General features: G+C 50.0%; 1 protein-coding gene across 1 annotated transcript; it reads right to left on the bottom strand.

Moving 5' to 3' along the window:
- Window positions 1-16,196: 16,196 nt before the first annotated feature.
- LOC124651876 (amino acid permease 3-like) lies at window positions 16,197-18,076 on the bottom strand. The gene is made up of 3 exons (XM_047190898.1): window positions 17,283-18,076; window positions 17,027-17,169; window positions 16,197-16,928 (listed from the first exon to the last, which is right to left on the bottom strand). The coding sequence occupies exons 1-3, from the start codon at window positions 17,941-17,943 to the stop codon at window positions 16,293-16,295; spliced, it is 1,440 nt and encodes a 479-aa protein (XP_047046854.1). The 5' UTR covers window positions 17,944-18,076; the 3' UTR covers window positions 16,197-16,292.
- Between the last annotated feature and the right edge of the window lie 9,601 nt (window positions 18,077-27,677).

The raw sequence follows: 27,677 nt of genomic DNA, 5'->3' as shown, positions 1-27,677 counted from the left end.
GCCAGCAGAAGCTTAAAGCTAGGTTACCCTAGCACTTAGCCAAACTCGACGAGATCTCAGCCGAACTATTTGGCACCCCATTGTAACCCATTATCATTATAATCAAGAACAGACAGGCAGGACGTAAGGGTTTTACCTCATCGAGGGCCCCGAACCTGGGTAAATCGCTCTCCCCGCTTGTCTGCGTCCCGATGTCTCGTGTCAGCTTGCAGGATTCCACCAACCCTAAGCCCCTATCGGAGGGCATTGCCGAGGAGCACCCTCGACAATTGGCGCCGTTCGTGGAAGCCCGTCGGCGCAAGATCGGTCATCGGCAGATCCAATCATGACACCGGCGACTTCACCGGCCACTTCATCAGACAACTTCATCGACACCGTCATCGCCGAACTCCGGGAAGCCCGATTCGGTTCGGCTCCTATGAGTTCACCCCACACAGCGATTCTTCCCGCTCGAACTTCTCGGATCTACAAGGAAACATGGAGATGACTTTCGGCAGCGTCCACTACAACGTCAACGCGAAGGAATCCTTCGACCGCTGGAATCGCCCGCTTCCGGCATCGATGAGTCCAAGCGCGTCATCATCACTCGACCTTTCGGCTGGCACCGACAGGCTCGACGAGCTTACCCGCACCCTCGACTCCCCGTTCCGTGTCTTCCATGTCGGTAGGATCTGACGATCCCACATCTTCGGAGTTAACTTCGTACTATTGCTTGAACTGCGACACCAGGCACGGGCTGGGATCGAGCGACATGCCGTTCATCTGCAATGCCCAGTATTCATCGGGAGAGGACAGTATCGACAGCATCGTCCAAGGAACTACCCGAAGAACGGCGCACCATCAGGTCTGTGTCGCCAATAACACAGGAAACACAAGGCACAGAGGAAACGGAGACCACACTCCTCGTTCTAGTAGGCGGGCGAGCTTCGACAACAGCACCAGCAACCACGACAGCGATTACACCATCGCAGACGAGGAGTGGGCAGCCGCCGGGGCAGCAGTACTCAACAACACACCGCTCCCCGCAGAACCTCGCCGGAACCCTCAATGCTTATCGCTCTATACTAGAGAAAAATCGAGAGCACCTGTCAAAGGAACAAGCCTCTCTCGAGAGACGCCTATCTGCGGCAGATCGATCCAGTGAGCGGCGAAGAGGCTCGCAGGCGAGCGCCTCTCGAAATACTCAAGTGGCAGGCAAGCACAGGTTGAGGCTGTCCAGGCTCTCGGAAGATGATGCCAGAGAAATCACGTCAAACCTGACCAAGTCCTTTATGACTACGGACACCGCAGGCATGCCACGACCGAAAACCGTTGCAGGAGCAACTGCCAACCTTGCTGCATACCTCATCAACCAACGTCCCGAAGGGTCCATGGCCCAAGCTCATCGAGGCGCCCTGGAAAGTCTCGCGATACTGGGAAATAATCTAGTTCCACAAAACGAGAAGATCACGCTGCAGGGCAGCGGCTCGAAGTATCATGCGAGAGACGCTCGGGATGAAATCATCCAGAGCAGGATCGACAAAGCGAGGCGACGACGCGCCGCTAGGAACAAGAACGACAGCGATTCTTCGGATGAGGATCAGGAGTACGACGGCGAGCTCAGGGAGCCGACTGTTTAAGTCACAGAATCCGCGAGGCAATGCCGCCCAGGAAGTTCAAGCCTACGCCTACCAACGCTGCCAAATACGATGGGCAGCAAGAGCCAAGATCTTGGATAGACGATTACCTGCAAACTGTAATACTACATAAGGGGAACCAAATAGCGGCAATGCAGTGCTTACAGCTCTATCTCAAAGATTCAGCACGAGCCTGGCTAAGGGGGCTGCCGAAGGGTTCCATCAAATCATGGGACGATCTAGTAGACGCCTTCGTTGCCAATTTCCAAGCAACATACAAGAGACCCGTCGGGATTGAAGAGCTACGGAACTGCCAGCAGAAGCAGAAGGAGTCGATGCGCTCGTACATCGGGAGATTCACCGAACTCCTAAACGCTGCTGAAGATGTGTCTGTCGACAGAGCAATTGACGCTTTCAGCGACGGCGTCCGACGTGAGAGTTACATAGAAGAACTCGGGCGTAAAAAGCCTAAAACCATAACCAAGTTAATGGAAATTGCCAACAGCTGGGCTGATGGCGAGGACAACGTGCGAAGGCCACGACAGCGCAGTGACGACAAAGACGATGACCAGCCGAAGCACGACTCGAGTGGCCGAAGGGATCGCCACAAGAGAAGGAAGAACCGCAACTATGATGACAACAACCTGGTAGCCGCAGGGTACTCTGATCGGCAGGATGATCGGTATGACGACAGACGAGACGATCGACAGGACGGTAATCGGAACAACTCCGGGAACCGTGGCAATTATAAACCTCGGCAGCAGAGGGCCCCTGAACTGCCTTACGCTGAGCAGATCAACGCTCCCTATTACCTGCACTCGTATACCGATTCTAAAGACGGAAAAATGAAGTCGAGTCACCTACTCAGGGACTGTCGGCAGTTCATTGACATGCATAAACTCATCCAGCAGGGAGGTCAGCAACCGCTACCACCACCACCACCTCCACCTCCACCGCAGCACCAAGTCCAGCAGGCTCAACCTCATCAACCCAACGAGGCGTTTCCACCACCACGGGGGCAGATAAGCATGATCCATAGGACAAGTGTCTCAAGAAGAGAGATGAAGAAGCTCACCCGAGAGATTAACCTGGCAGAAAGCATCATGGCAAACATCCCCGAGTATGTCGAATGGTCCTCTCAGAACATTACGTTCAGTCGAGCAGATCACCCGATGGCCATACCAAAACCGGGACACGCTGCCTTAGTAGTCGAGGCACAAATCGGGGGGTTCAAGATGAGCAAAGTTTTCATGGATGGTGGAAGCGGATTAAACCTGATATTCGTCGACACAATCAAAAGTATGGGGATCACCATGAAGATGCTAGAAGAAACAGATACCTGCTTCCATGGGATTCTCCCAACTGCACCGGGCTACTCTCTCGGCAAAGTTTACCTGAACGTCGTCTTTGGTAAAACCGACAATTTCAGGAAAGAGAAGATCGAGTTCGAGGTAGTGAACTGGGAGTCACAGTATCACGCCATACTCGGGAGACCAGCTTATGCCAAGTTCATGGCTGTGCCGCACTATGCATACCTCAAGCTGAAAATGCCTGGGAACAACGGGACGAACATCACAGTCTATGGAAGTTTCTCACGCTCGGACAATTGTGATCGCGACTTTCAAAGGATTGCTGCAAAGTTTGGGCCACAACGAGAAATTGTCAACCCTCTGCCCAAGCTATCGATACGAGAAATCAAGGAGGAAAAACATTATAGGGAAACTAAGAAGAAGCCAGCCAACCTTGCCCCTGAAGCTTCGGCAGCAGAAGCTTCGGCAGCAGAAGCTTCGGCAGCAAAAGTTTCGGCAGCCGATGGCACAGAAGGCACAGGAGACAGCAAGACGCTGGCAACCACTGCCCAGACCCCTGGTGAAGTCAACAACGCCGCGGCAACCACTAACGTGGTGAAAAAGGCAGAAGATGAGAAGAACCCCTTCCTTGCTTAAGCAATTTATTAGCGTTTAATTTTTTCCCTTATATCAACAGGGCCTTCCTTTTCGCCCTCTAGTCTCGTGCTTACTTTATTAATGAGAACTTAAGTTTCGATCCTTTATAAGCATTGCAGTATTTCAAAAAAATCTAAGCCGCATTACTATGCAAACATAGTACAAGGCAGAAGATCGTGCTCCAAAAGAAAAGCCTCTACGAGTGCTAAAAGATACAAAACAAACAAAGGTGTTAACCTTTCCCTTTGATATAGATGCCTCTACGAGTGCCGAAAATAGCAAGAATTTTGGAAATACACACAACCCACGTTCGATATTCTACTTATGGTAATATCAAAGAACAACGGGCTCATCGGCAGAATCATTGCACCCGAAAAATTCGGGAATGACTGTCGCAACATACATCGGTTGAAAGCAAAGTTGCACATACAACGGGTTTAGCAAGACCTGCAACATGAGCTGATCACTCAAACATTTGCTGACCAACGAATACGAAAAATTCTTAAGCGGACAATTAAGATTTGCTCCCTCAAAAATCGCCAACGGCACCACTACGGTAAAAGTACATATACATGTATCTACCGAGTAAAAAATTTCGGCTCAACAATCCTAATACTTGGATAAAGCAGTCAAACTAACCTATTTACAAAAACAACCCTAATCCATGAAATCACCCTTGTGGAGCTTCTCTTTCTTCAGGTACCCTCGAATGCCCTTCAAGCTTGTCGATGATTATATTGGCAGGAAGCAATACCTTCGGATACAAAGTATCGAAATCACCAACAGCGTTGGCAATAGCAAGAAGATCCGCCGAGGGGTACCGTGCAAGCACAAGGGCAAGCGTCAACCTGGCCCCTACGAAAACCTGAGCTCGTACCAAGTCTTGAATCTTCTTGGTGTTCCCGAACTCAGACATCAGAGACAGCAGCGTAGGGGGAACTGCGTTTAAAGGGAACATCGTCTTCCAAACCACCCTCAGAGCTTTGTAGCACTTGTCAAAGAAGTGGTGGACTTGCTGAACCCGATCCTGAAATTTTGCGACAGCCGAAGCCTTCGAGTGTTCCCGCCAGAAAATCTCTTCGGATGAGGATAGCTGGGTTAAAGCATGCACTCGCTCGTGTATCCACTTGTTTTCTTCCGCACGGTTCAAAGCTATGACTGGCAAAGGAAACAATAAAGAATCAGACAAGGCGTTGTTGACAAAAGGGCAAAGGAATCAGGAAGCTTACAATTCAAACTCTCGGTAGCTTTATGTAGCTCAGTGAGAGCGTACTGCTCCACTTTGGCTGCAATCTCGCTCTTCTTATTGATAATAGCAGCTAAAGCATAAGTGCTGCGCAGGTCCTTTTCCATCTGAGTGATCCGATCCTTCATACGCTGGATCCGATCACCCTCAGGAAGAACACCCGAAGAGTCTTCGACAAATGAGGGCACTCGGGAAAACTCGCAGGAAACAACGTTAAAAAGGATGACGGATATGGCCAAGATGAGCATCCGAAGTAACTCCCATCGGGAGAAATGCAAGTAGAAATATCATAACAAAGGTGTGCTAGCAACATTGCTAGCAAGGAGTTTATTACAAGCATAAGTTTTGCAGCAGAACAATGTTTCGTATCAGCTCAAGCATAAGTTTGTTACAAAAATCAAGGGGCTTGGGTCTGAGTCGATAAACTGGGTCCAGCTCGACGACTTCCTTGACGAAACTAGCTCAAGGAGCTGGCGAGCACAAGTAAGGGCAGACGATTTAAAGGTGCTTAAGTCAACAAACTGCCCGTCTTGCTCTTTCGGCAGCTCCTTAGTCATTTCTTCGATGTCACCCTTAAAGCGGTAACCCATCATAAGTTGGAAGGCAAGGAGGGCACCAAAGGTGCGCGAAGTACGCTTGAATACCTCGATAACCTCCTTGGTGTCAACCGCGAAGGCATCGATCAGCTGCCCCAGGGTTTTGTCCTCCTTGATCTTGCGGAAAATCATCAGGTGCATCCGCGCCAGGGCACCTTTTCCTTTTTCAAGAAGCTCCCGTGTAAGCTGGTGGGAGGCGAAAGCCATCGACACACCATTTGCCGGAGAATTGTTTGGAACTTTGTCCAAGGCGGCAGCAGGAATGTTGGCGGCCTCTGCAAGAAAGTGAATTGGAAAAGATCATTGATAAAGGAACAAATCCATAAGAATAATAATCGACAGAGATGTATGAAAAAGCTTACCAAGTAGAGCCAAAGAAGATTGGCGAAGGAGTTCATCCCTTTCGGCTGCTTGAGCTTTGGCAGCCAACCTTGACGCTTTCTCCTCCTTCAGCTTTTCCTTCAGCTTACCCAGCTCCTCCTTCAGGGAATCAATTTCTTGGTGGGCCTTGGCAGCTATCTTGACTGTGCCTTCCAGCTTCGAGGAAGAGGATTCAACTTCCCTCTGCAGTCGAACCTTGTCTGCCTCCAGAGAAGTGAACTGGGAAGCGAAGGCCTCCAAAGAGGAAATAACACCTCGGAGATCCTTAAGAGAAAAAGGATGTTTTGCGAAGAATCGTCAGAAAAGGCACATTTCAGGAAATCCACTATGTATTTAAAAAAAGGACTTACAGAAGGAGGAGTCGTGGTGGCGGCAGGAGCATCTTTTCCCTTGGAAAGGGAAGAAGCAGTCGACGCCTGAGCAGTGGGAGCCTCCTTAGGAGCTGAAGCTTCGGAAGCAGCAGCGGCCGGCGGGATAGCATCAGATCTGGCCTTCTTAGGCGGAGGCTCAGCGAAATCTTCGTCACTATAAAAAGGAAATGGTCGACAGAAGTTACGAAAGGAATGCGAAGAATAAAGGGACAAGCTAAGGCATCAGAGAAAAAAGCATTTACATGTCGAAGACATCGTCTTCATCGGCAAAGCCGCCGGTTGATCTCTTCGCGGGCGAAGCCCTGGTCGCCTCCACAGCTACATTAACAAAGGCATCACGATCAGCGTCATCGTTGCGCACTGATCCCTATGTATCGCAAGCATCGTCGAGTCGAAGGAGGAAGGACGGTGTGAACAGTTTCGAGTCTATCGGATCGTCACGCTCACTCTCCGGGCTTGCGTGCTCGACAGCGGGAAAATCAACAGGAACTGAGGAGCCTCTTCCCTCAGAAATATCATTTTGCGAATCATGTAAGTTTCCAGAGGCTATAGGGGCCTGTCGAAAAGAAGAACAAGTAAGAATAAAAAGCAATCATACTAGCTAAGTGAAAATAGTATGGTAAGGACGTCAAGAGGAGGTTACCTCTGGTGGCGGATGATCAGCATCAAGAGGAGTATAAGAAGATATTAGCGGGATCGAGTCTTCCTGGCTAAAGGAAGTAAGGCGACGGACTTCATCAAGCAACTCTTTTTCCGACAGATCGGCAGCGTTGATCCTGGTTTCATCCTTTGGACCTGAGTACGACCACATCGGGTGAACTCTGGCCATGACTGGTTGGACTCGACGTTTCAAGAACACCGCTGCCACCTCTGTGCCAACCATAGTTTGGCCATCGGCCTCTTTGATTCGAAGAAATTTGGCAAATAATTCCTCGGCTGCTACTTTTTCGTCGGGTGAGAGAATGTTCTTCCAAGAATTCTTGGGCTTGGCTTCGGAGACATCGGCAAAGCAAGGAAGTTGAGATTCGGATGACAGGGAATCCTTAACGTAAAACCATTTCAGCCTCCACCCTTGCACAGATTCTCGCATTGGGAAATTGAAGTAACTAACCTCTGAACGGGATACAAACCCTACTCCCCCGGTGACAAAAAATCCGTTACTACTGCTGTATCTCTTCACATAGAAGATCTTTTTCCACAGTCCGAAGTGAGGTTTGACACCCAGAAACTCCTCGCAAAGGGTGATGAACACAGCAACGTGGAGGATTGAGTTGGGAGTGAGTTTCCATAATTGGATTTCGTAAGTTCGCAAAAGATGGAGGAGGAATTCATGAGCGGGAAGCGAAAGACCTCGATACAGGAACGATAAGAACATCACGGTAAAGCCAGCAGGGGATTAGGCCGAGAAATCGCACCTGGAAAGATCACATTCCCCTCGTCAGAGGAGATTAATCCGAGGCTTCGGGATCTCTTTTCGTCACGCTTGGTGACGGTCGACGCTACCCAATCTCCTGGCTTGGCCACCTAGCTTGCCGGCGCTGGCGGCGCCGGAGTTGGGAGAGGAGCGCTCGGGGCACTTCCCTTCGGAAGAGTCGAGGAGGATTTGGCGGCGGCGCCTCCGCTAGTAGAACTGGTGGCGGCAGTAACGCCCTTCTTCTTCACCATTGTGAGATCCGGGGAAAATCGGAAAAATAGTGGTGGCGGCGCAGCAGCAGCGAAGGGAGGAAGAAGGAGGAGAACGAAGAGATGCTACGGAAAATGCGGAAGAGGATTAGGGATTTTTTCGCCCTTTGGAGATCTTAAGGGGACTTGAGAATTGAGTGGGGCACGTGTCGTTGCCTCCGATCCGTTCAGAAATTTTTTCTGTTGAAGGTTGCATAAATCGAGGAGACACCTTGGTGACTGTGCGTAAAGGGCCAGACAAAAAAAAGAATAGGCCCAGCCGGTTACGTCCGGTCCGTCAGAATCAAGGTGTCAGTAGAGCGTCATCAATGACGTCATGAAAAAAGCTAGAAGCATTCGAAGGAAAAATAAAAAGTTATCGGATGAAAGATTTGAGTCTACGCACAGACTGTGAAGCATCCGCACTTAGACTCGGGGGCTACTCCCATCGGGAGCACTAACGCGCACCCGATAAAATGAAGACTTGAAGAAAGGGACAATTGTTCGACTCGAGTCTGCGCTCAGTTACAAGCACCCGTGCCCAGACTCGGGAGCTACTCCCATCGGGAGCGCTGACGCGCACCCGACGTAACTTTTTGCACTCCAGGATCATGCCCGGGGACTTGATTCTGTGTAGAGTAACGTTGTTTTGCCATCGGTAGTTAACCAACAAAAGTTGGGCACGTTACTTATCATCCCTTGCATGAGGAAAATATATCGGATGACCTACAGACAAACTTCGACAGAGGAAAATGTTCGAGTGGTACAACTTGAGTCTACGCACGGATTCCAAGCATCCGTACCTAGACTCGGGGGCTACTCCCATCGGGAGCGCTGACGCGCACCCGACAGAAGAAGATGATGCAGATTCAAGAACAATCAAGGAGAAGAACCTTGGCAGGAGGCATGCTTTAGTCTCTACCCGAACTACCTTCGGCTAGACACTCGGGGACTACTGACGTGGGCATTACCCTTCGGGTAACCAATGTTGCCCTACCCTATATTTCCTAGTTGGGGGCCCATGAAGACAGTCGGTGGCAAGGTGGGCCGCTAGGATGATGCAACGGAAGATACCTTGGAGTACAAGATACGGAAGGAGCCGAACAAGGAAAGTCTAGAGATAGATCTACTCAGAACCTAGTCGTACTCGACTAGGCCTCTTGAGACCTGGCCTCCTATATAAAGGCCAGGAGAGGGGCTGTCGAGACACATAACCAATCTTAGCGATCTTAGCCAGCAGAAGCTTAAAGCTAGGTTACCCTAGCGCTTAGCCAAACTCGACGAGATCTCAGCCGAACTATTTGGCACCCCATTGTAACCCATTATCATCATAATCAAGAACAGACAGGCAGGACGTAAGGCTTTTACCTCATCGAGGGCCCCGAACCTGGGTAAATCGCTCTCCCCGCTTGTCTGCGAACCGATGTCTCGTGTCAGCTTGCAGGATTCCACCAACCCTAAGCCCCTATCGGAGGGCATTGCCGAGGAGCACCCTCGACATTGGAGCTGGGGCTGCCGAGGCTTCACGAGTAGGGGCGTCAGGAGGAATTTCATCAGCATCATCGTCATCGCGCCCGCTAGGTCTTGACTCCGCTGTTTCAATCGGATCATCGTCGATTCTCCTGCGACGCCTGGCAGTAAGAAGCGTGTCGTCTTCATGTTGTTCTTCACCCGAAGCGTCGCTATCTTCGATAACATCGGGGTTTTGTTCAGTTTTTTCAGAAATATCATCATCTTCGGGAGCTGCTCCACTCTCTGGTGCTGGAGGATAGCACGTTGTGACAGTAGAAGGTTGTCAAGACAAAGAAAAAGTGTTAGTATCGACTACAAAGTATGCAATCGAGCATAAGATAATTAAGTGGCAAGAATTACCACGGCGGGGAGATGGCAAACATCAGAAGGGGGCTGAGCTGATCTCGGGGCTATAGAATCTTCTTGGCTGAAGCGTGTCAAGTGCCTTCCTTCATCCCGAAGCTTAGCCTCTGTGGGATCAGCTGAGTTGATTCGTGCCTTGTCATTGGGGCCAGTGTACAGCCATAGCTGACGACTTCTCGACATCACTGGTTGCACCCGATGCTTCAGAATCAGGGCAGCAACCTCAGTTCCGCACATAGTTCGACCCCCTGCACCCTTCAGATCTAAGAACTTTTCGTACAGCTTGTTGGCCACCTCGCTCTCTTTGGCAGTCAAAGCATTTTGCCAAGATTTCTTCGGCACTGCCTCGAGAACGTCTTCAAATGGTGGCAAGTTGTAACGATGACCTATCGCTGGGCGGTCCCTAAGATAGAATCATTTTTGTTGCCAGCCCTGGACAGATTCTCGCATCGGGAAGTTGAAGTACTTGACTTCCTTCCTGACGATGAAACCAACTCCACTGACACCGTGAGGACCTTTCGCCTCCGCTGTGGCGCTTGACAAAGAAAAAAAATCGCCAAACACCCCAGTGGGGGTCAATACCGAGATAAGCCTTGCAGACGGTGATAAAGATGGATAGATGGAGAATTGAGTTTGGGGTCAGTTACCAAAGTTGAATCCCATAAGAAAAGAGAAGACAGTGGAGGAACTCGTGGGCTAGGAGAGACAGCCCACGGTGCAGAAAAGCCAAAAACATAATGGTAAAACCATTGGGAGGCTTTGGGCAAGATACATGACCTGGGTGAATGAAGTCTGACTCATCGAAAGAAATGAGCCCCAGCGTCCTCAGCTTCTTATCATCGTGCTTTGAGATGGAGGAGGACGTCCAATCAAGATTCTTGGTGGTGGCGCATGCCTTGCATGATGCGGAGGGCGCCTTGGATCCGGCGATGCTGGCGGTGGCGCCGGAGCTAACAGTCATCCTCTTCTTTCCCATGACAGCGAGGGAGCTCTTGGATGCAGAAGCGATGGCAAGATGAAGGCAAGGAGGAAGATGAGTAGTGCGGAAATGGCAAAAAGTTAAAACTAAGCCCCCCCCCCCCCCTTTTATAACGAAAAATTGCTGCGGATCGTGGCCGTTGAATCCGCATCAAGGAGAAGTCGACGAGAATCTGGCTACACACGTGTCAAGAAAGGAGAGAAACCGGCGGCCCATTACCTCCACTACGCACGAGAATCGAGGAAACCTCTCGGTCAACGCGCAAGGATCAGTCATTTCCTAACTGGCCGCGCAGATATAGGGTGGACCCGTTAGGTCATGTTGTGTCAACCAAGCCGCCGCAGAGTCCACGTCATTGATGATGTCATCAAAAGTTCTTGGCTCCTCATTAATGAAGCATCCGAAGGAATCTACTGCATTTGACTACTTGACTTGAGTCTACGCACGGTTGCAAACATCCGTCCATAGACTTGGGGGCTACTCCCATCGGGAGCGCTAGACGCGCACCCGATAAAAACTTCTGAAGCCGAAGAAGAACGGACCTGAAGGTTCCAGAAAATCCAGGATCGAGCCCGGGGACTTGATCCTGAGTATAGTAACGTTGTTTTGTCATCGGCAGTTAACTAGCATCGATTTATCGAATAAGGCTAGGCTCATTACTTTTATCCCTTATGTACTATCATACTGTAAGGCTTCACCCGAAGCTTTTGAAGACCCAATATATTAAAATATATCGGATGATGAAGGAAAATCAGAAAGCATCGACATCAGAATCTTCGAGTAGTACAACTTGAGTATACGCACGGTTGCAAGCATCCGTCCCTATAGTTGGGGGCTACTCCCATCGGGAGCGCTGGACGCGCACCCGATAACAAGCATTTTCGATTTCAAGGTGATGAGAAGGATCAATCCTTTTCGATAGTTAAGGATATTCGGATGAGGGAAATTATAGTCCCTGCCCGAAGCTTCACTTAGGCCAGTCACTCGGGGCTACTGATGTGGACATTACCCTTCGGGTATCCGACATTGGTCTACCTCCTCCGGCCCAACTAGGGGCCCATGAAGATTTCCCAACAACCAAGGTGGTCATATACGTCGGTTCCATCAAAGGAGACCTACCAGAAGACGAATTCTTGATGAACAAGGCAAGAAGACATCGTTAAAGGAAAGACTAGAATAGATCTCATTGTAACCTAGTCGAGTTCGGACAGGACTCTCGAGACCTGGCCTGCTATATAAAGGCCAGGAGAGGGCCTGCCAAACGACACAACATCATACGTAGAACCACCGCAAGTTAGAGCCAAAAACATAGAATCATTGCCTCTCGGTGAGTCGACCATAGCAGCCTATTGGCTACCCCATTGTAACTCGATATATATTCGATAATCAAGATCATACAAGCAGGAAGTAAGGGTTTTACCTCATCAAGGGCCCGAACCTAGGTAAATATCTCTCCCCGATTATATATTAAGCTTGTGTTGTAACCATTATGCCTCTGGTCCATATCATGTTTGACACTTGTGAGTAGTTCTCCATGTTCCTGAGGGCATAGGATGATCTGCCTATGATTCTATATGAGCTGCAATGAGTATTTGGTCAAGTTTTTATCTTTTATGTTATTCTATGATGGTTTTATGCGAACGTTGACTGCATATTACTTCACCTATATGGGCTCATAGGGCTACACTTTAATGTAATGAATGAGTGTTCGAAGGGACGGACTGACAGAAACTATTTTCCAATACTTTGAGTTGCATTAGAGGTGTTTATGTCCAGGAACCAATGATCTTATTGCTATGGTGGGACGTTTATTTCTTAATGATTCATATACTTGCACATGAAAATGGCTCTAGGACCCATCATAAGGGGTGTATTTTCTCATATCTATGGATGCACCTAATTTAGGCTCCACCCCCTAATAGAATGAAACTTGACAAAATATTGACCATGTTGTGTAGAAGTCTAATGCTAGTAAATTCATGCCGCCCTCGGGAACACTTGTCTCATACAAGCACACGCATTGTTGCTGCATAGAGGATTAGACTTTCTCTCATTGAGAGCATTTACATATTGCTATTTACTTTATGCATTTTATTTTATTGCAAACTATGCACAAAAACACCAAAAACTACTGCTTCTTTATTGTTGTTTGCTTGTCAATTTTGCTAACCAATATCTTCAGCTACTCCTGGGTTCGACAACCTTTCTTATTGAAAAGTACTACAATTGATCTCCTGCTTTTGGGAGACATCACCACCGTGCGACGTGCGAGAAGGTGGTGGCGGTCGCAGGTGGACCGTGAGAACCGGGAGCAGGAGGAGGCCGCCTCAGCCATGGCCACCGTGGAGGCTATGGTGCTGAGGGACATAGCCCGCTACCATGTTGATAGGGATGTGGCCAGAGCGGCGGAGGCCAGCGGCAACCAGAGCCCGCTGGACAATGCTCTTGCCGAGGGGCAGGCACACCACGTTAGGAGGACGCGTCCGCCGCCATTCGCCGCCTGCATGGACGACCGCCATTGGAGGAGCACCCACGGAGCCAGACCGTCAGAGTAGACCGGCAACCAGATGGCTACTCGGCTGCGAGTAACCCCGGCCATAGTAAGCCGCGCGACGACGAGTAGCTATGGTCATCGTAGTTTATGTTAACTTCGCTAACCCTTTGTAAATATGGTACTTTTGGCCAACCAATATTAACGAAAAAACTCTTTGTTTAACTGAGTCACTTCCCAGCGAGTCCGGATACCATCCAGCGGACACGCGAGCTGACCACACCGTGTCTGCGCAGACGCATTCACAACGCAAATTTGGGCCGCGTTTGCGTCCCTGCGGACAGCCCGATCAGTTTGTGTCGAATCTCTAGGTTGGGGCGTACCTATCTTTTGACCGTGCGGTCAAAAACGGTCGCTTTGCGTCCGTTTGTATCGGACCGCCGGAGATACCCTAAAAATAACTACAATATGGAGCCGTCCGCTGCCACTGACCACTGACTAGTTGACCCAAGCATCAGATTGTGTACGGTATCCCGACACTAATGGCAGTTGACTCACGACATGCTTGCTCCTAGCTAGCTATAGCTAGTGCGTTGACGAGAAGAGGAGGAGGACAAAAGAGAATGCCAGTGCGTTAACTCCTCATGGCCTAGAGATCTTGAGGGCATGTGCACGCAGCGCGCGCCCGCTCGTTCGAGCTAACTAACTTAGTTCAGTGCGGAAAGTGTGACCCGAAGGCTCAAAAGGCATGACAAGCAACTGTCCGTAATGCGCCGGCACATGAAAATCACTAATCATTTAAAGGCAATCCTATATACATGCAATTATAAGCGCACTTTTGTTGTGAGCGAATGTAGACATGCTAACGAGAATGACCCTTGGCCCTAGGCTCTGGGGAAGTGGCAAAGGAGATCGAGATCGATGTGATGATCGTGTGTTGTTGCCATCACCGGAATCCGCTGGATCTTCCTCTTCCTACCATGGCCTGGTCCTCCCTCATCTCTTGTCCTACTAGATAGTAGGCATAGCCAGGTCTTTTTTCTTTAGCCAACTTTAGATGCAGACGTTTATACCGCACCCCTATAAACATACTCATGTATACCTTTATCTCTATGAATATTTTTGCGATACGGAGTCTAAGAAGCTGATCTGACGGGTCTTGAAATGAAAGGAAGTTACCATATACGTGCTATCGATAAAAACACCTCCCACTAGAAGAATATTTTAAATTTTTTATGAGATAGCAAAACGTTAAACCTAAGATTGATATCCAACCACAGATTAATAGATTAGGCACGCACCAGCCAGGTCTAGCTAAGATCAGCAAGTCACGCCTACACAGTACTATTCCCAGGTTATTTGTTGGAGCAAGAAATTAAGGAGAATTAGGAGACATGCAGATTGCAAAGTTCTTTAATCATTTAACCCACTCACCCATGCATGCGCTAGAAACTACTCCAACTGTGTAGCACAATTTGGCATACACCAAACAGCTATGGAGATCTCCAACACTCTAAGCTACCTAACAGAAAATTGAAAAATGATCACCTCCAATACGGTCAGCACTGATCACAAGTTCACAACAAAATATCTAAGAGGCAAATAGAAGGATTCCAAGCTTAGCTTAGCCATTCTTTTCTTTCTTTTTCTTTTTTCGTGAGGGAGCTGTTCTTTCCTTTTCCACACCTGCAAAGAAACTAAGGAAAACAACACAAATGGTCCAGGCGAACAACAGTACCTGCGTTGCCGTCCTACATGTCTGTCCACCCGTTTTTTCTTCGGATAAGGAAAAAAGAGCCAGCTTATCATCACCGATCTACCTAAGATTCTCCACTTTCAAATCTCCAGATATTCTCTGGGAATAGTGTGCCCATAACTATTTGTTCCGAAAACCTTGGCCATTTCCTTTTTTCAGTCAAGACACAATTGAAAGTGAAATAGGATGGCTATTTTTGCAAACCTAAAACATACACTTTACACCTTTGAAATGCAAGTAGGTTTCAACATTTTTGGCTGAAAATTACGGTAAATTCAAAAAAATTGTTTAAATGTCATGCTCTTTACGCACATGATTTTGAAGTGTTTTAAAAGTTAACAAGTGTATGTTTGCCATGATCTCCTTCCATTCCAATGAGTAAGGCTTACATTTTTAAAACAAAAACCAAGTTAAGTAAATTTTAACCAAACTTTTTATAAAATATTACTCCCTCCGATTCATATTATTTGACACTAATATGAATGTACCTAGACATATTTTAGTTGTAGATACATTCATCTTAGCATCAACTAATATGGATAGAAGGGAGTAACAAATATAATATTATATAGGCATCATATTGATTTTATATTATACATATTAATGATTTATTCTAAAATTTTCGTCAAACTTTACATAGATTGGCATTTTTTAAGTCTTAATCATTTGAACGAGGGTATTATATATATAGGTGTAGGTTAAATGGCATGGCAACTGAGGCGAGGGGATAATCTTTGGTTTTTTCTCTTCAAACATGGAATATATACTTAGTTGGTTGTTTTCTCCCGTACAACAGGTTGTACAACGAAAATTACAGTGACATAACCCCTTCACAAAAAAATACTAAGGCACCCTACACCCTTAGGGCTTGTTTGGTACTAGAGTTTTAGTGGGGATTAACGGGGATAATCCGCTCCAAATTTCAAATCCCCACTTATCCCCAATACATGTTTGGTGCTAGAGTATGAGCGAGTTTAATCCCCACTTATCCCCACTTTTCCCCAAATTTTAGTGTAATTTTTTCAATCCCCAATACTCTACCCCTACCTAGTGGATTGGGGTTGGGGTTTTGTGGGGATTGGGTGACAAAAGTGATTCACCCAATACTCTAGAGTATTATCCCCACTAATCCCCACTAAAACACTAGTACCAAACAAGACCTTAGGCGTCATTACAGAGTGCGCCTCCTGCTGTTCTGTGTGCAGTGTACACTCCTCAGCTTCCGAGGAATGCAAGCCTAATTGGATAGCTGTAATTAATTGCGTTGAGCAAGGGCCTTAGTGAAAACTTCTCAGGGCGAATGACTTCTTTCGACCTTGTAGTGATGTATATGTGACGACTATGTCTATAGCAACTGATACACGTGCGACAAATCAGCCGCTAAAGGGCTTGTACACCTTGAGAGCCTCGATGACGTTGGCAATGGAGCCAGCGGCGGCGGCGATGGAGACGATGAGGCAGCCGGCGCTGAGCATCTTGAGGCAGAGCCACTGCGTGCTCCCGCGTGGCACGGCGCGCTGCCTGATGTACATCTCGACGGGGAAGTATACGGTGAGCGGCCAGAAGGAGACGGCACCGAGGAGGCCCACGACGTTGCCGAAGAAGGGGAGGAGCATGGCGAAGACGGTGGTGAAGCAGACGAAGACGGAGCGCCAGGTGAGCCGGAAGGCGCTGAGCGCGAAGGGCCCGACGCGGAACTCGCGGCCGATGAATACGCTGTCGGGCCAGCGGGACTTTGCCCAGCGCTCGACGAAGGCGAAGATGGGCTGGCAGAAGACCTGGTATGCGCCGACGAGGTGCACGACGATGGCGACGTTGGCGATGTCCAGCAGCCAGAAGGGCTCGTAGAAGCCGAACCCCGTGAGGAGGTTGTCGGGCGCCTCGTCGCCGAACGCCGCGTACCCCATGCACCCGCACAGCATGTAGAAGATGGTCGTCGTCGAGACGCTGAGCCGCGTCGCGTTCTTCATCACCTTCGCCTCCGACGGCGGCGGCGCCCTGATCGTGTCCTGAGAAACAGCATGTATGTTGTTGTCAGCGATTGTAAAAAAAAGCAGAGCAAAACCCCAATTGTGCAGAGCACTAGTCAGTGGTTGGGCTTAATTACCTGGATCTCGATGAGGATGTTGGAGAAGGAGTAGGCGAAGGCGATGTCGCCAAAGGCCTGCAGGCTGCGCCACACTTTCTGCATCGAGGTGATGCCGACGCCAACGCTGATGCCGGTGAGGCTGCCCTTGATCGCACCGTTGGCTGCAATTACATTTCCATGGATGGGAGGAAGCTGGTCAGGTAAGCATCTACTGCCAGCGAGAAATAATTAAGCTAGACAAAGAAAATGAGCTCCGTTTGTTCCGGGGACATACATATGGTCTGGGAGATGCCGAGGGAGAGCCCAATGCCGGAGTAGGTGAAGGACATGACAGCAGCGACGATGGAGAGCCACCATATCTGATCAAAGTCTGGGATCTGGGAGAAGACGATCTGCACGAGGCCGAAGAGGATCATGTAGGGGTTGCTGGAGCTCTTGCACGGGTCGGCGTGCCCGTTGTCGTGGAAGCAGTCTGCCCGCCTGATGGCCCGCATGCTGATGGACGACGCGATGGTGTAGCCTATGGCGACGCCGACGAGGTTGGCGTACTGGATGACCCCGCAGAAGACGACCCTGCCCCCGCCGAGGTTGGAGCGCACGGCGTCCATGTAGGTGTAATTCCGCTTCCCCGTGGCCGGGTCCCCCGTGCGGTAGCACTCGGCGAGCAGCGTGGAGGTGTAGTAGATGACGGCGGCGAAGAGGAGCATGACGGCCGGGCCGGCCACCCAGCCGAGCTGCGCGATGGCCCAGGCCAGGGACAGCACGCCGGAGCCGATGACGGCGGTGATGATGTGCGCGCTGGCCGTCCAGAACGTGCCGGAGCGGCGCGGGCGCCCGTCGTCGTCCAGCCACTCCGCGTCCCGGCCGTTCCCGGCCTCCACCGACACCTCCATCGGCGCCACCACTTTCTTCCCGCCGCCGTTGCCCACCGCCATCTCTTAAATTCCTAGCGGATAATTCTCGTGCAGAGAGAACCGGTCGAGTTAGGTGCGAGTGGCAGGATGAGGCTCAGCTCAAGCTCAATCTCAAACTCGGCTAAGAGTGGAGTGTTGTTGGCGAGCAGGCGTGTGTCTGTGTGGGGGAAATGGGATGGGAGAGACGAGGTGTATATATAGAGGGAGTGGCAGAGGCGTCACAGCCTCGTGCCGTGAATTGCGTGTGAACGATGAAGAGGGTGGGCTGGTCAACGCAACGGAGGTCTCTCTCTTCTGCCTGCAAAACTCGAACTTGCACTGCTAATGCTTTTTCTGCATTGTTTTGAGCCTACTTGTTAGGCGACTGACTGTTGTTGGATTTGAATTTTGTTGATCGTGGCATCAGAAATAACGGCAAAAGATAAACATGCTTGCCAAACAGTGACTGTGTACTTTAGATACTGGCATGGAAGCCGACTTGGATTGATCCCCTTTGTATAATTAATACTCTACATGACACTTAAGACCTTGAATGACCTTAGGCTAATTATTTCCATTGAACTGGTAATTTGGTTTTGCAGTAATTTGGAAGCGCACCCCTCTCGCGTCGCAGAGCAGACCGAGGGAGGACCCTAGATCGAGCCACCACCATCGCCCCCTCCCCCTTGTCGCCTCTAGACATTGCGACGCGATGCACGGATGCTGGTGAAACCGGGCCAACTCCGGTCATGCCGGATGATGGCGACGTCTTGTGCGCCATTTCCTTGTCGAAGGAATCGTCAATGCAATGCTCGCCTCTTCGCTCAGGTAGTTCTTAGGGAAAACCCTAAGTCTAAGTCTCCATGATCAGATGATGGCGACGCACGACATGGGTCTCCCTCCCGAGGCATTATTTTGGAGCACTGTTGGCCCAAGGGGGCAAAAGGTGGAGCGACGTGGCATCTAACGGGTAGACGATGGCGAGTTTCGGTAGCAGTGCGTCTTGACGATGAACGCGCAGGGAGGTGGCATTGCCTGGTGTCATGGCGACGTCGATGGCAAACCTAAAAAGTTCAATGCCTTGATCTCTGCCTCGAAGATGGGTCAGCCGAAGACTTTGGCGGCGACTTCTGAAGCGTGTGCAACGGTGCACGCTAAAGGTCCGATGGACCGGTTTGTGCTCTCGGCTCGCCATTGGATGGGTTGACGAGACCTCTGGTCGTAAGACGGTGTACGTAGGGGTGAGGTCGGAGGCTCGGAGCGCTGCCCCAACATGGCCACCCAGTTACCCTCTTTCATCAAACTTGTATGTGTTGCAACGATTGCCGCTAGTCAATGAGATGGCTTCGAATTGGCCGTTGTATTGTTGTATAATGCTTTCTTGAATAATTTTAAATAAACAAGGATGGATGGATAGTTTCTCCATTTGGAAGGGGGGAAAACTAGCGCAATATGCACATCGAATCACGAGTCACGAGCTTACAACTGACGCCTGATCTGTACAGTGGTACTGTTCCTACTTCAGTACTCTGATAAGCTCGTGTTGTTCCAGCCCAATAATGATATACTCTTCATTATTGCTCAATCAAAAAAAACTCGCAAATGATCGGAGCAGGGGAATCTCGTGGGCAGAAGATTCGATCAAATCGCGCACATTTGGCTTAGCCACAGGCTCACAGCGCACGCGGATTCTCCACGGCTGGATGGACGTGGACGTGGAAGATGACGTGGTGGGGCCTGGCTGACAGGCATGACGCGGCCCTCTCCTGCTCCGGGTCTGAGGTCAAATGTGTCTACGGCGGTCAGCGGTGGCCCCTCGTCCGGACGCGTCGTCGGCGGCGAGTGCAGCGCCCTGCATCCGCGAGTGCCCCGGCCGGCGACGTCAGCGGTGTCACGTCTCGCCGAGCTGCTTGCCTCAGTCCTCTTGTCTTCATTTCATCCGCGTGACATGATAAGTGTTCGCGTGCGTGGGGCTGCAGAGACTGCTAAGTGCTAACTCATGGCATCTCCAGCGCGAAGGGATCCAAAACGACGATCTAAGAGCATCTCAGCCAGTGTCGTCAAGCCGTCACCCAGTCACGCGGATTGAGCGTTTGGGACGTGTTTTGTTCATGTCGGCGTTTGGGAGCGTCTCACCGTCGCGTCCCTAAGCGCCGCCCCCAAACATTTAAAATAATTTTTTTAACACATAAACCATTTATATGAAATGTAGCATATGAAAAAAAATGTTTTCGAGGATTGTTTTCAAATTAAATTACAACAAACAATAAAACAAGTAATCAAATATAATAAAAAGGGCTAGATGATACATCAAGGTGCCACGGTATTTCCTTTGATCCTCCACAAATGCTCAACGAGATCGGCTGAAGTTGCTCATGCACATTGTCGTCACGGATCTCTGCGTGCATGACCACAAAATCGACAAAATCTGCGGGCACCTCATGATCAACCTCCGCGAGAGGTCCTTGACACTCATAGGGACCAACATGTGACCTAACATGATTCTTGCGGTCATCCTCGATGATCATGTTGTGCATGATCACACAAGCTCGCATCACCTCCCACATTTGGTCGTGAGACCGGCTTAGAGCAGAGTGCCGGACAATGGCAAATTGTGCTTGAAGCACACCAAATGCCCGCTCGACATCCTTCCCGCAAGCCTCCTGTCGTGTAGCAAAGTGAGAATTCTTCGGACTCGATGGATTCGAGATTGTTTTGACAAAAGTGGCCCATTTTGGATATATACCATCGGCTAGATAATAGCCTTTGGTATATTGGTGGCCATTGATCTCATAGTTGCATGGTGGAGCATGCCCTTCCACTAGTCTGCCGAACACCGGAGACCGCTGCAACACGTTGATGTCATTGTGTGATCCCGCCATGCCAAAGAAAGAATGCCAAATCCACGAGTCATAATCCGCCACGACTTCAAGCACCACACTCGCAATATCCATGACGCCCTTTGTATATACCTTGCCAAGCAAACGGGCAGTTCTTCCATGCCCGGTGCATGCAATCGATGCTTCCAAGCATTCCAGGAAATCCTCCGGCAGCATTTTGTGCCATGATCCTTGCGATCTCTTCCTCGGTTGGCCCTCTCAAGTAGTATTTGCCAAACTTTCCCACCACGACTCGGCAAAACTTGTACATGCACTCAATGGCGTAGACTCACTCATGCGAAGGTAGTCGTCCCGTGTATCGGCAGGTGCTCCGTATGCAAGCATCCTCATGGCGGCGGTGCACTTCGAATGGATGAGAACCCGAGAACGCCTACGGCGTCGAGCTTGAGCTTGAAGTAGGGGTCGAACTCTCGAACGCCGTGGAGGATATTCATGAACAGTGCCCTTGCTCATCCCGTACCGGCGCCGAAAATTGTCGGCATGTGTTGCCCCGTCGGCGAAGTAGTCGTTGTGCGGCATGGCATGCCCCTCCATCCTCTCGCCGGGGCTTCGACTTCCTTCTTCCCGGCCTTGATCCTCCGCGGCGCGGCCTCTTCCTCTTCTCCGCCTCGGCGTCAAGCATGTCCTGGAGGGACGCGATGATCGGCAAATGCTCCCGCAGGTCGTCGTCGAACGCTTGCTCGTCCTCCAGCCAGCGAGGGCAACCATCTCATCGTCGCTGTCCATGGCTAAAGCAAAATCAATGGTTAAAATTGCGCCGAGGCAGACGACGCAACAAACGAGCGACCAATCGCGCCTACCTGGCAAGTCGTCGAGCACCTTCCGTGCGCGGAGGTGGGGCGGATTTGACGGCGCGTTCGGGAGGCGCGCGGCGACGCGGCGGCGGCGGCACGACCGGCGGGAGCCCCAGCCGCGACAACGGTGCCGACTCGCGGCCACGGATCGGACGCCCAAACGGCCGGGAAATCCAGGCGACGGCGGTGGGGTGGGAGGCGCGGGAAGGAAGGAGCGACGAGAAAAGAGGCGCGAACCAACGGTTTATGCAAATAGTCGCCGACATGTGGGAGCCCGCCTCGCTTTCGTTGTGTCCGGCGTCCCCGGTGCGTCCCCGTGGGACGGGGACGGGCGCGGGGCGCCGGACACCGTATCGGGGCGCGCCGGACAAAAATGGGCTTTGGGGGACGCGGCTGGAACGCTTTTTTTGTCCGGCGCGGCCCAAATCGCTTTGGGGGACGGTTTGGGGGACGCGACTGGAGATGCTCTAAATAATTTGATTTTATACGTTTGGGTTGTATCTACCGCGGTGCGGCCTGCTAGGTCAGTACGTCCAGCGGCGCGACGACTCATTGTGTTTCATTGAACTTTATTTTTTTGAGGTGATTGTGTTTCATTGATGGTTGGAAGAAAAGTTTTGGGACCCTGCAATGAGGGTCCTTAGCCCATGCAGAGAACATGAGAGGACACACGCGTTGTCTGGCCCAACGCATCCATTACCAAAATTTGGTGAACGGATAAATCGGTCCACGCGAGTCGGTCCGTTTGGGTCACGCCGATGGAGCGTGCACTGCATGTATGCATGTCTGCGCGAAGTACATCGGACAACGCAAGACATGATGGGTCACCCCGCTGGAGATGCACTTAAGTCGGCCATCCAAAACAATGGTCTAATTGTCTGCTCCGGCCTATGAAACTTATTTCCCGTTTGTCAGAATTCGAATGTACCCAAATACTAGACAATGTTTACATTCAAATTTTAATAAATCTAACATAACTTTCATGAGATAGAGGGAGTATAACACATCTCCTCTCACTACAATAGTTTGAGAGTCTCTCACCCTCCGACCCCTCTCCTCTTGCAATAGTAGTTTGAGAGTCACCGTCGGAAAGTCGGGCTCCTCCCGAGCCCCTCTTCCCGGAATAGCTAGTCGGAGGTGGCAAAGGAGTGAAGAGTACTTCTAGGTAGTAGGAGTAGTGGTAGGGCTAGGGTTTGACGTCATGCCGGGAGGACAACCGCAGATCACGCTGGCTAGATCTGTAGTTGGCTTCTCCTTCAAGCTCTCGTCGCGGAGTTCCCTCGGTCGGAACCGAAGGTGAAGGTGGGCGAGATGGAGTTCAATTCCGTTAACGAAGTCGTGGTGTTGGTCCCTATTGTGTGCTTCTGCATCGGCGACGATGGTGCAACTCTTCTCTTTCTGACCGGGCGTGGTGGCAGGAGGAAGGAGAAGATAGGGTTGGTAGTTTGTGGGAGATGGAGGAGGTGTTGGGACCTAGGAGACAGTGGGTTATACAACCCCTGCAGCAGCTTCCAAGCGATGGTGCAGGAACCCGCCGCTATCTTTGGCCATGGGGATGGCCCCGCTGCCCTTGAGCTTGTCTGCTTGAGGTAGTTCGTCCTCCTCCGGAGCATCTTTCCTGGCTACAATCTATTTGTGCAAGTCTGAGCTTCCCTAAGTGGTGTTATCTTCGGTGGAAGTAAGGATGGCCGTGTTTGAAGACCTATCTTTAACGGCGGCAGCCATGTACTCGATCGCACTTCTGCGATGCCTTTCAGGTTGCTTCTTGCAAAACAAATTGGACCTTGTTGTAATTTTCTATTTCTTAGAGGTGCTTCTGAAAAAATTCCCGCCTCTTTAATGCAGATTGCAGGTCCTTCAGGGCCCTTCCGTTAAAAACCACATATATGACGCCTTCCAAATTGTAATGTTTTGTGCTCTCCTTGTTGCAACCGTTCTACTAATTATCCGTCCACCACAAAATAAATTAAAGTTCAGAGAAGGCTTCAGCTATTGGATTGATTGGTGCAAGCGAGATTTCTCTAGTTGCACAATTGTTGTTTCGAGGTTTGATTTAAATTGAGAAAATAAATGTCCTAATTGCTGGATATGCATTATGATTCGTGTTGCCACGAGAGTTGCACATGGCTTTCACCTAAGATGCAACAGAGACCTAGATAACATCATTCGATAATCCCCTAAAAACATCATTCGATAATATTCTAGATGTGTCCTATTAGAATTGCAATGTTTTTCATACCGTGCCCACCATATATATTTTGCGCGCGCATGCAAGCACCATACCAAACGGCTACAACTCACACCACCGTCAAGCCACACACACACCATGCCAAACGGCTTACAACTCACTCCCAACGACCAGATGACAAAGGCATTCTTTGTCCACCCCCGAGCTGCAACGACAAGGAGGCGAGACATGGAGCTTCAGAGCTGCGTCACGGCCAACACCGAAACCCTTGTTACCATAATCCAACTCCACGATGTCACATATCAACATACCGCCCATCCATATGCGCCTAGAAGAAGTCACTCGATAGGTTTACGTATGTCATTCTACACCAATACAATGCTTCACGATACTGGTTTTTGTGGAATGATAATATCTCTTAGTTGATGGAAACGCTTGAATATCTGCTCTATAAATGTGCATAATTCAATGTCTAAAACCATGTACAAAATTATGTCTAATCTGGCAACTGCACTACTCTAATTTGGCAACTAGTACTGCGGATTTTTTTTTCTCGTCAAAACATAGCGGATTTTTTTTTCCGTCAAAACATAGCAACAGAATGTTGAAGCCTCGCAAGATAAACTCAATAATGTAAAGGGATCGCTAATCAGACCAAAAGGCTTAGAATATATATATCACTCTGGATTTTCACGCTTAGAAACTAGTAGAGTGATATCATCATGAGGTGGTATATTCTTGCATGTATATATGTGCTATCTCCATATAGAAAAGCACAAAAAAATAGAGAAGACTAATTTGCATACTCGTCCTAGTTTGATTCTCAACAACTTATATATATATCTAGTGTTCCTAAGGGGTAGAGACATTTTCAATCTAAGTTTTTCCATGCGGTATTCGTATCTGACCCTTCCCTCTAAAGCACTTCTAAAGCCATATCGCCGACTTCTTCATCTTCTGTGTACATGGGTTCTCAGCCTTCTCCTCTTGAAGAAACTCACCAACTAATAAATTTCTCATGTGGATAAGGCAGTTTATGCATGTTCTTCGAGTGCGGTAGACGGGGTACGTAGCACCAAGGAAGCGCGACCAAAAACTCATGAAGTCGAGAAGGATGGTAAAGCTTAGCAGGTGTAAAATCCTGACTATGATATCTAGCTTGCCCAAGGTCAGCACATAGCAATTTGATGTCATTATTGCTTAAAAGAATAGTAGTACTTCTTTCGACCCATAATAAGTACCGTTATTTTAGTTCAAGTTTAAACTAAAACCACGACACTTATTATGGATCGGATGGTGTACAAAATATTACAGATTAGTTACTAATAATTTAAGCTAGCTAGGCACGTGCGTGTGACTTAATTGGTTAATAGCATTTTGAGCGGGGACAAGCATGTGCTTTGTGAAATCCATTAAATGTTCTTCCAAAAAGCGCCAGAGCACTCGAATAAAAGCACATCTCGGATAGGTGCTCAATCTCTTGATACTCAAACCAGTGCTATTCTTTGCATGTCAAGTTATTCCCACTTGCGTTGGATAGGAAGGTAAAAGCAAAGTCTTAAAATAATGATGTTTTACTTTAACAGTATGCTCTGAGAACATACACCCCAGCATCATATAATATAATATTACTTTCTGCATGTTAAATATGTGTACTGCCATTGTGCATTTCAGCATTTGTGCTAGTAAAGTTGAAGTCTTCACCCACGCGGCCTCAATTCTAGACTTCTGGCAGGCATGCTAATTTGGATTGCGAATCAAAATCGTTTAAAGTGGAGGGTTGTACCAGTGATGTGGAAAGGCCGGGCCTTTGCCCTTTATATACAAGACAGCCATAAATATCTCTGGGCTACGCCACGTCTTAAAAGACCGAAAAATATCACCGATTGTGCCTTTTCAGTCGAGATACAATTGTAGGCGGAGTGGCCGATTGGAGGGCGTTGTTAAACTATGTTTGGAAATCTTTTGATTTTTCTACTTACCATCCAGATTAATTTTGATTCCTACCCTAGCTAGTAGGAGTACACAACAACATGAAACCATAGCCTCTATTATGGCACCCACTGGTTTGACTTTAGGACGTACTTAGGTACCCGTCTTCTCCTTGTGAATGTCATTCTCCGTGTAGTGAATGTCATTGTTCTCAACTAACTTTGTGTGCGCTACATTAAGCAAATAAATCGTTTCAACCCGGGTACACACAACTAAGGCTACAGTGCGAAGTCAACCTAGCTGGCGGGTCTAAGAGCATCTCCAGTCGTGTCCCCCAAACCGTTCCTCAAACGGCGCCGGATCGTTTGGGGGATGTGTTTTGTTTGTGCCGCGTTTGGGGGACGTCGCTTCCCAGTCGCGTCCCCCAAATAAAATTTCAGAAATTTTAAATTTGTGCGAGATTTGATTAACTTCATCCAAACTAGGCATATATTACATAGATTCGACTAAATTTAAACTAAACCTAATCTAGAAGAACTTGCGGCGGCCGGAGGCGTTCTAGTACTGGTGGAAGTTGTACATGTCATCGGTGACGACCTCCTGCTTGATGCGCTTGTCGGGCTCGTCGACGGACTCGTCCTTCACCAGGCCGCTCGGTCCTGCCTCGCCGTCGTCGGTGAGGTCCACGAGCGGCTTGCCGGAGTCGCGGATGGACATGGCGATCACCGTCTCGACATCGCCCCTCTAGGCATCCTTGTCGTTGAGCGATCCCAAGTACGCCGCTCGCAGCCCTGGGCAGTCCTCGGGGTCGTCGCTGCTGGCGATGAGGCACTGCTGCCGCTCGTACTCCGCCGGCTCCTCCTTCACCTCCCACTTCGGGATGAGGAGGGCGCCGCCGCGCCTCTCTTGATGCCGTTGCGCTGCCGCCGCGCCTAAGATAGACGGGCGTCGCTGGCTCCTCCTTCACCACGCGATTGGGGACGGTGTAGGGCGCCGAGCGGTAGGATGAGGACGGCGTCGATCAGGCCGGTCCTGAGGAAGAAGAGTTCGAGGAAGACGAGTACATCCTCCTCGGCTGCCATTGCGCTGCGGGAGACGGTGGCGGTGAGAACAGCGCCTCCAACCTTGGAGCGTCGTTGCGGATGCCGTGGATGACGCTCTCGAGGGTGCGCCCCGGAACGCCCGCAACAGGGCGCGCCCTTCCTTGTTCCAGCTGTTCGGCCCGCCGATGAGGCCGGTGGTGTTGCGCATCTCCATGTCGTACTTGGCCTTGAAGTACGTGCTCCACCAATCGTCGTTGTTCTTGGCCGCCCAGGTCGGATCGGCCAGGTCATTGGCGTCGAGTTCAGCCCGCCGGGCCCTGATGGCGTCCTTCCAGCGCTCCGTCCCTGGTGTCGGCGACGGCGGCACGCCAATGCCGTTCACGGCCATCTTTCAGTTGCCGCTGCTTGGCAGGCGCATGTCCGGCGGGACGGGATATCCCGCGTGGTACAGCGCCCACGCATCCTTCACGGTGAGGCTGCCGCGCCGAAGCCGTTCGCCGCGGCGATCTTGCGGGAGGACGACGACAACATTGCTTGAAAGGGCGAGGAGAAGATCTGGGGGCGGCGAGGAGATTTGGGAGCGGCGAGAGATTGGGACGAACCGCATCGGCCTCTTAATGTACAACGGCGGCAGTGGGTGGTTGCACGCAATAACGCCGGTGCGAACGGTCACGCGGCCATGCACGACAAGATGCGTCCCTGGGTCGCCTGGGAAAACAGGGACGCCATTAACATCGCTTAACCAAAAGTAGGCGACGGGGTTTTAGGCTTCCAAGCCACTAACGCGTCGCATCGCTTTTCATTGTGTCCGGCGTGCCCAGAGCGTTCCTTGTGGGGCAGGGATGGGCTCGGGCGCCGGACATCGTATCAGACCGCCAGACAAAAAGAGGGTTTGAGGGACACGGCGGGAACATTTTTT

The sequence above is a fragment of the Lolium rigidum genome, chromosome 5, assembly GCF_022539505.1.
Source record: "Lolium rigidum isolate FL_2022 chromosome 5, APGP_CSIRO_Lrig_0.1, whole genome shotgun sequence".
NCBI lineage: Eukaryota > Viridiplantae > Streptophyta > Magnoliopsida > Poales > Poaceae > Lolium > Lolium rigidum.
Note: the sequence above shows the minus strand (reverse complement) of the source record. Positions and strands in the feature narration are given on the sequence as shown.

What these genes read in the sequence shown, in the direction of transcription:
- LOC124651876 (XM_047190898.1), bottom strand. Translation starts at nt 17,943, where the DNA reads ATGGCGGTGGGCAACGGCGGCGGGAAGAAAGTGGTGGCGCCGATGGAG. An exon ending in CGGCATCTCCCAGACCATAT is followed by an intron (nt 17,170 to 17,282) that starts GTATGTCCCCGG and finishes ATGTAATTGCAG; the next exon opens with CCAACGGTGCGATCAAGGGC. An exon ending in ACATCCTCATCGAGATCCAG is followed by an intron (nt 16,929 to 17,026) that starts GTAATTAAGCCC and finishes GCTGTTTCTCAG; the next exon opens with GACACGATCAGGGCGCCGCC.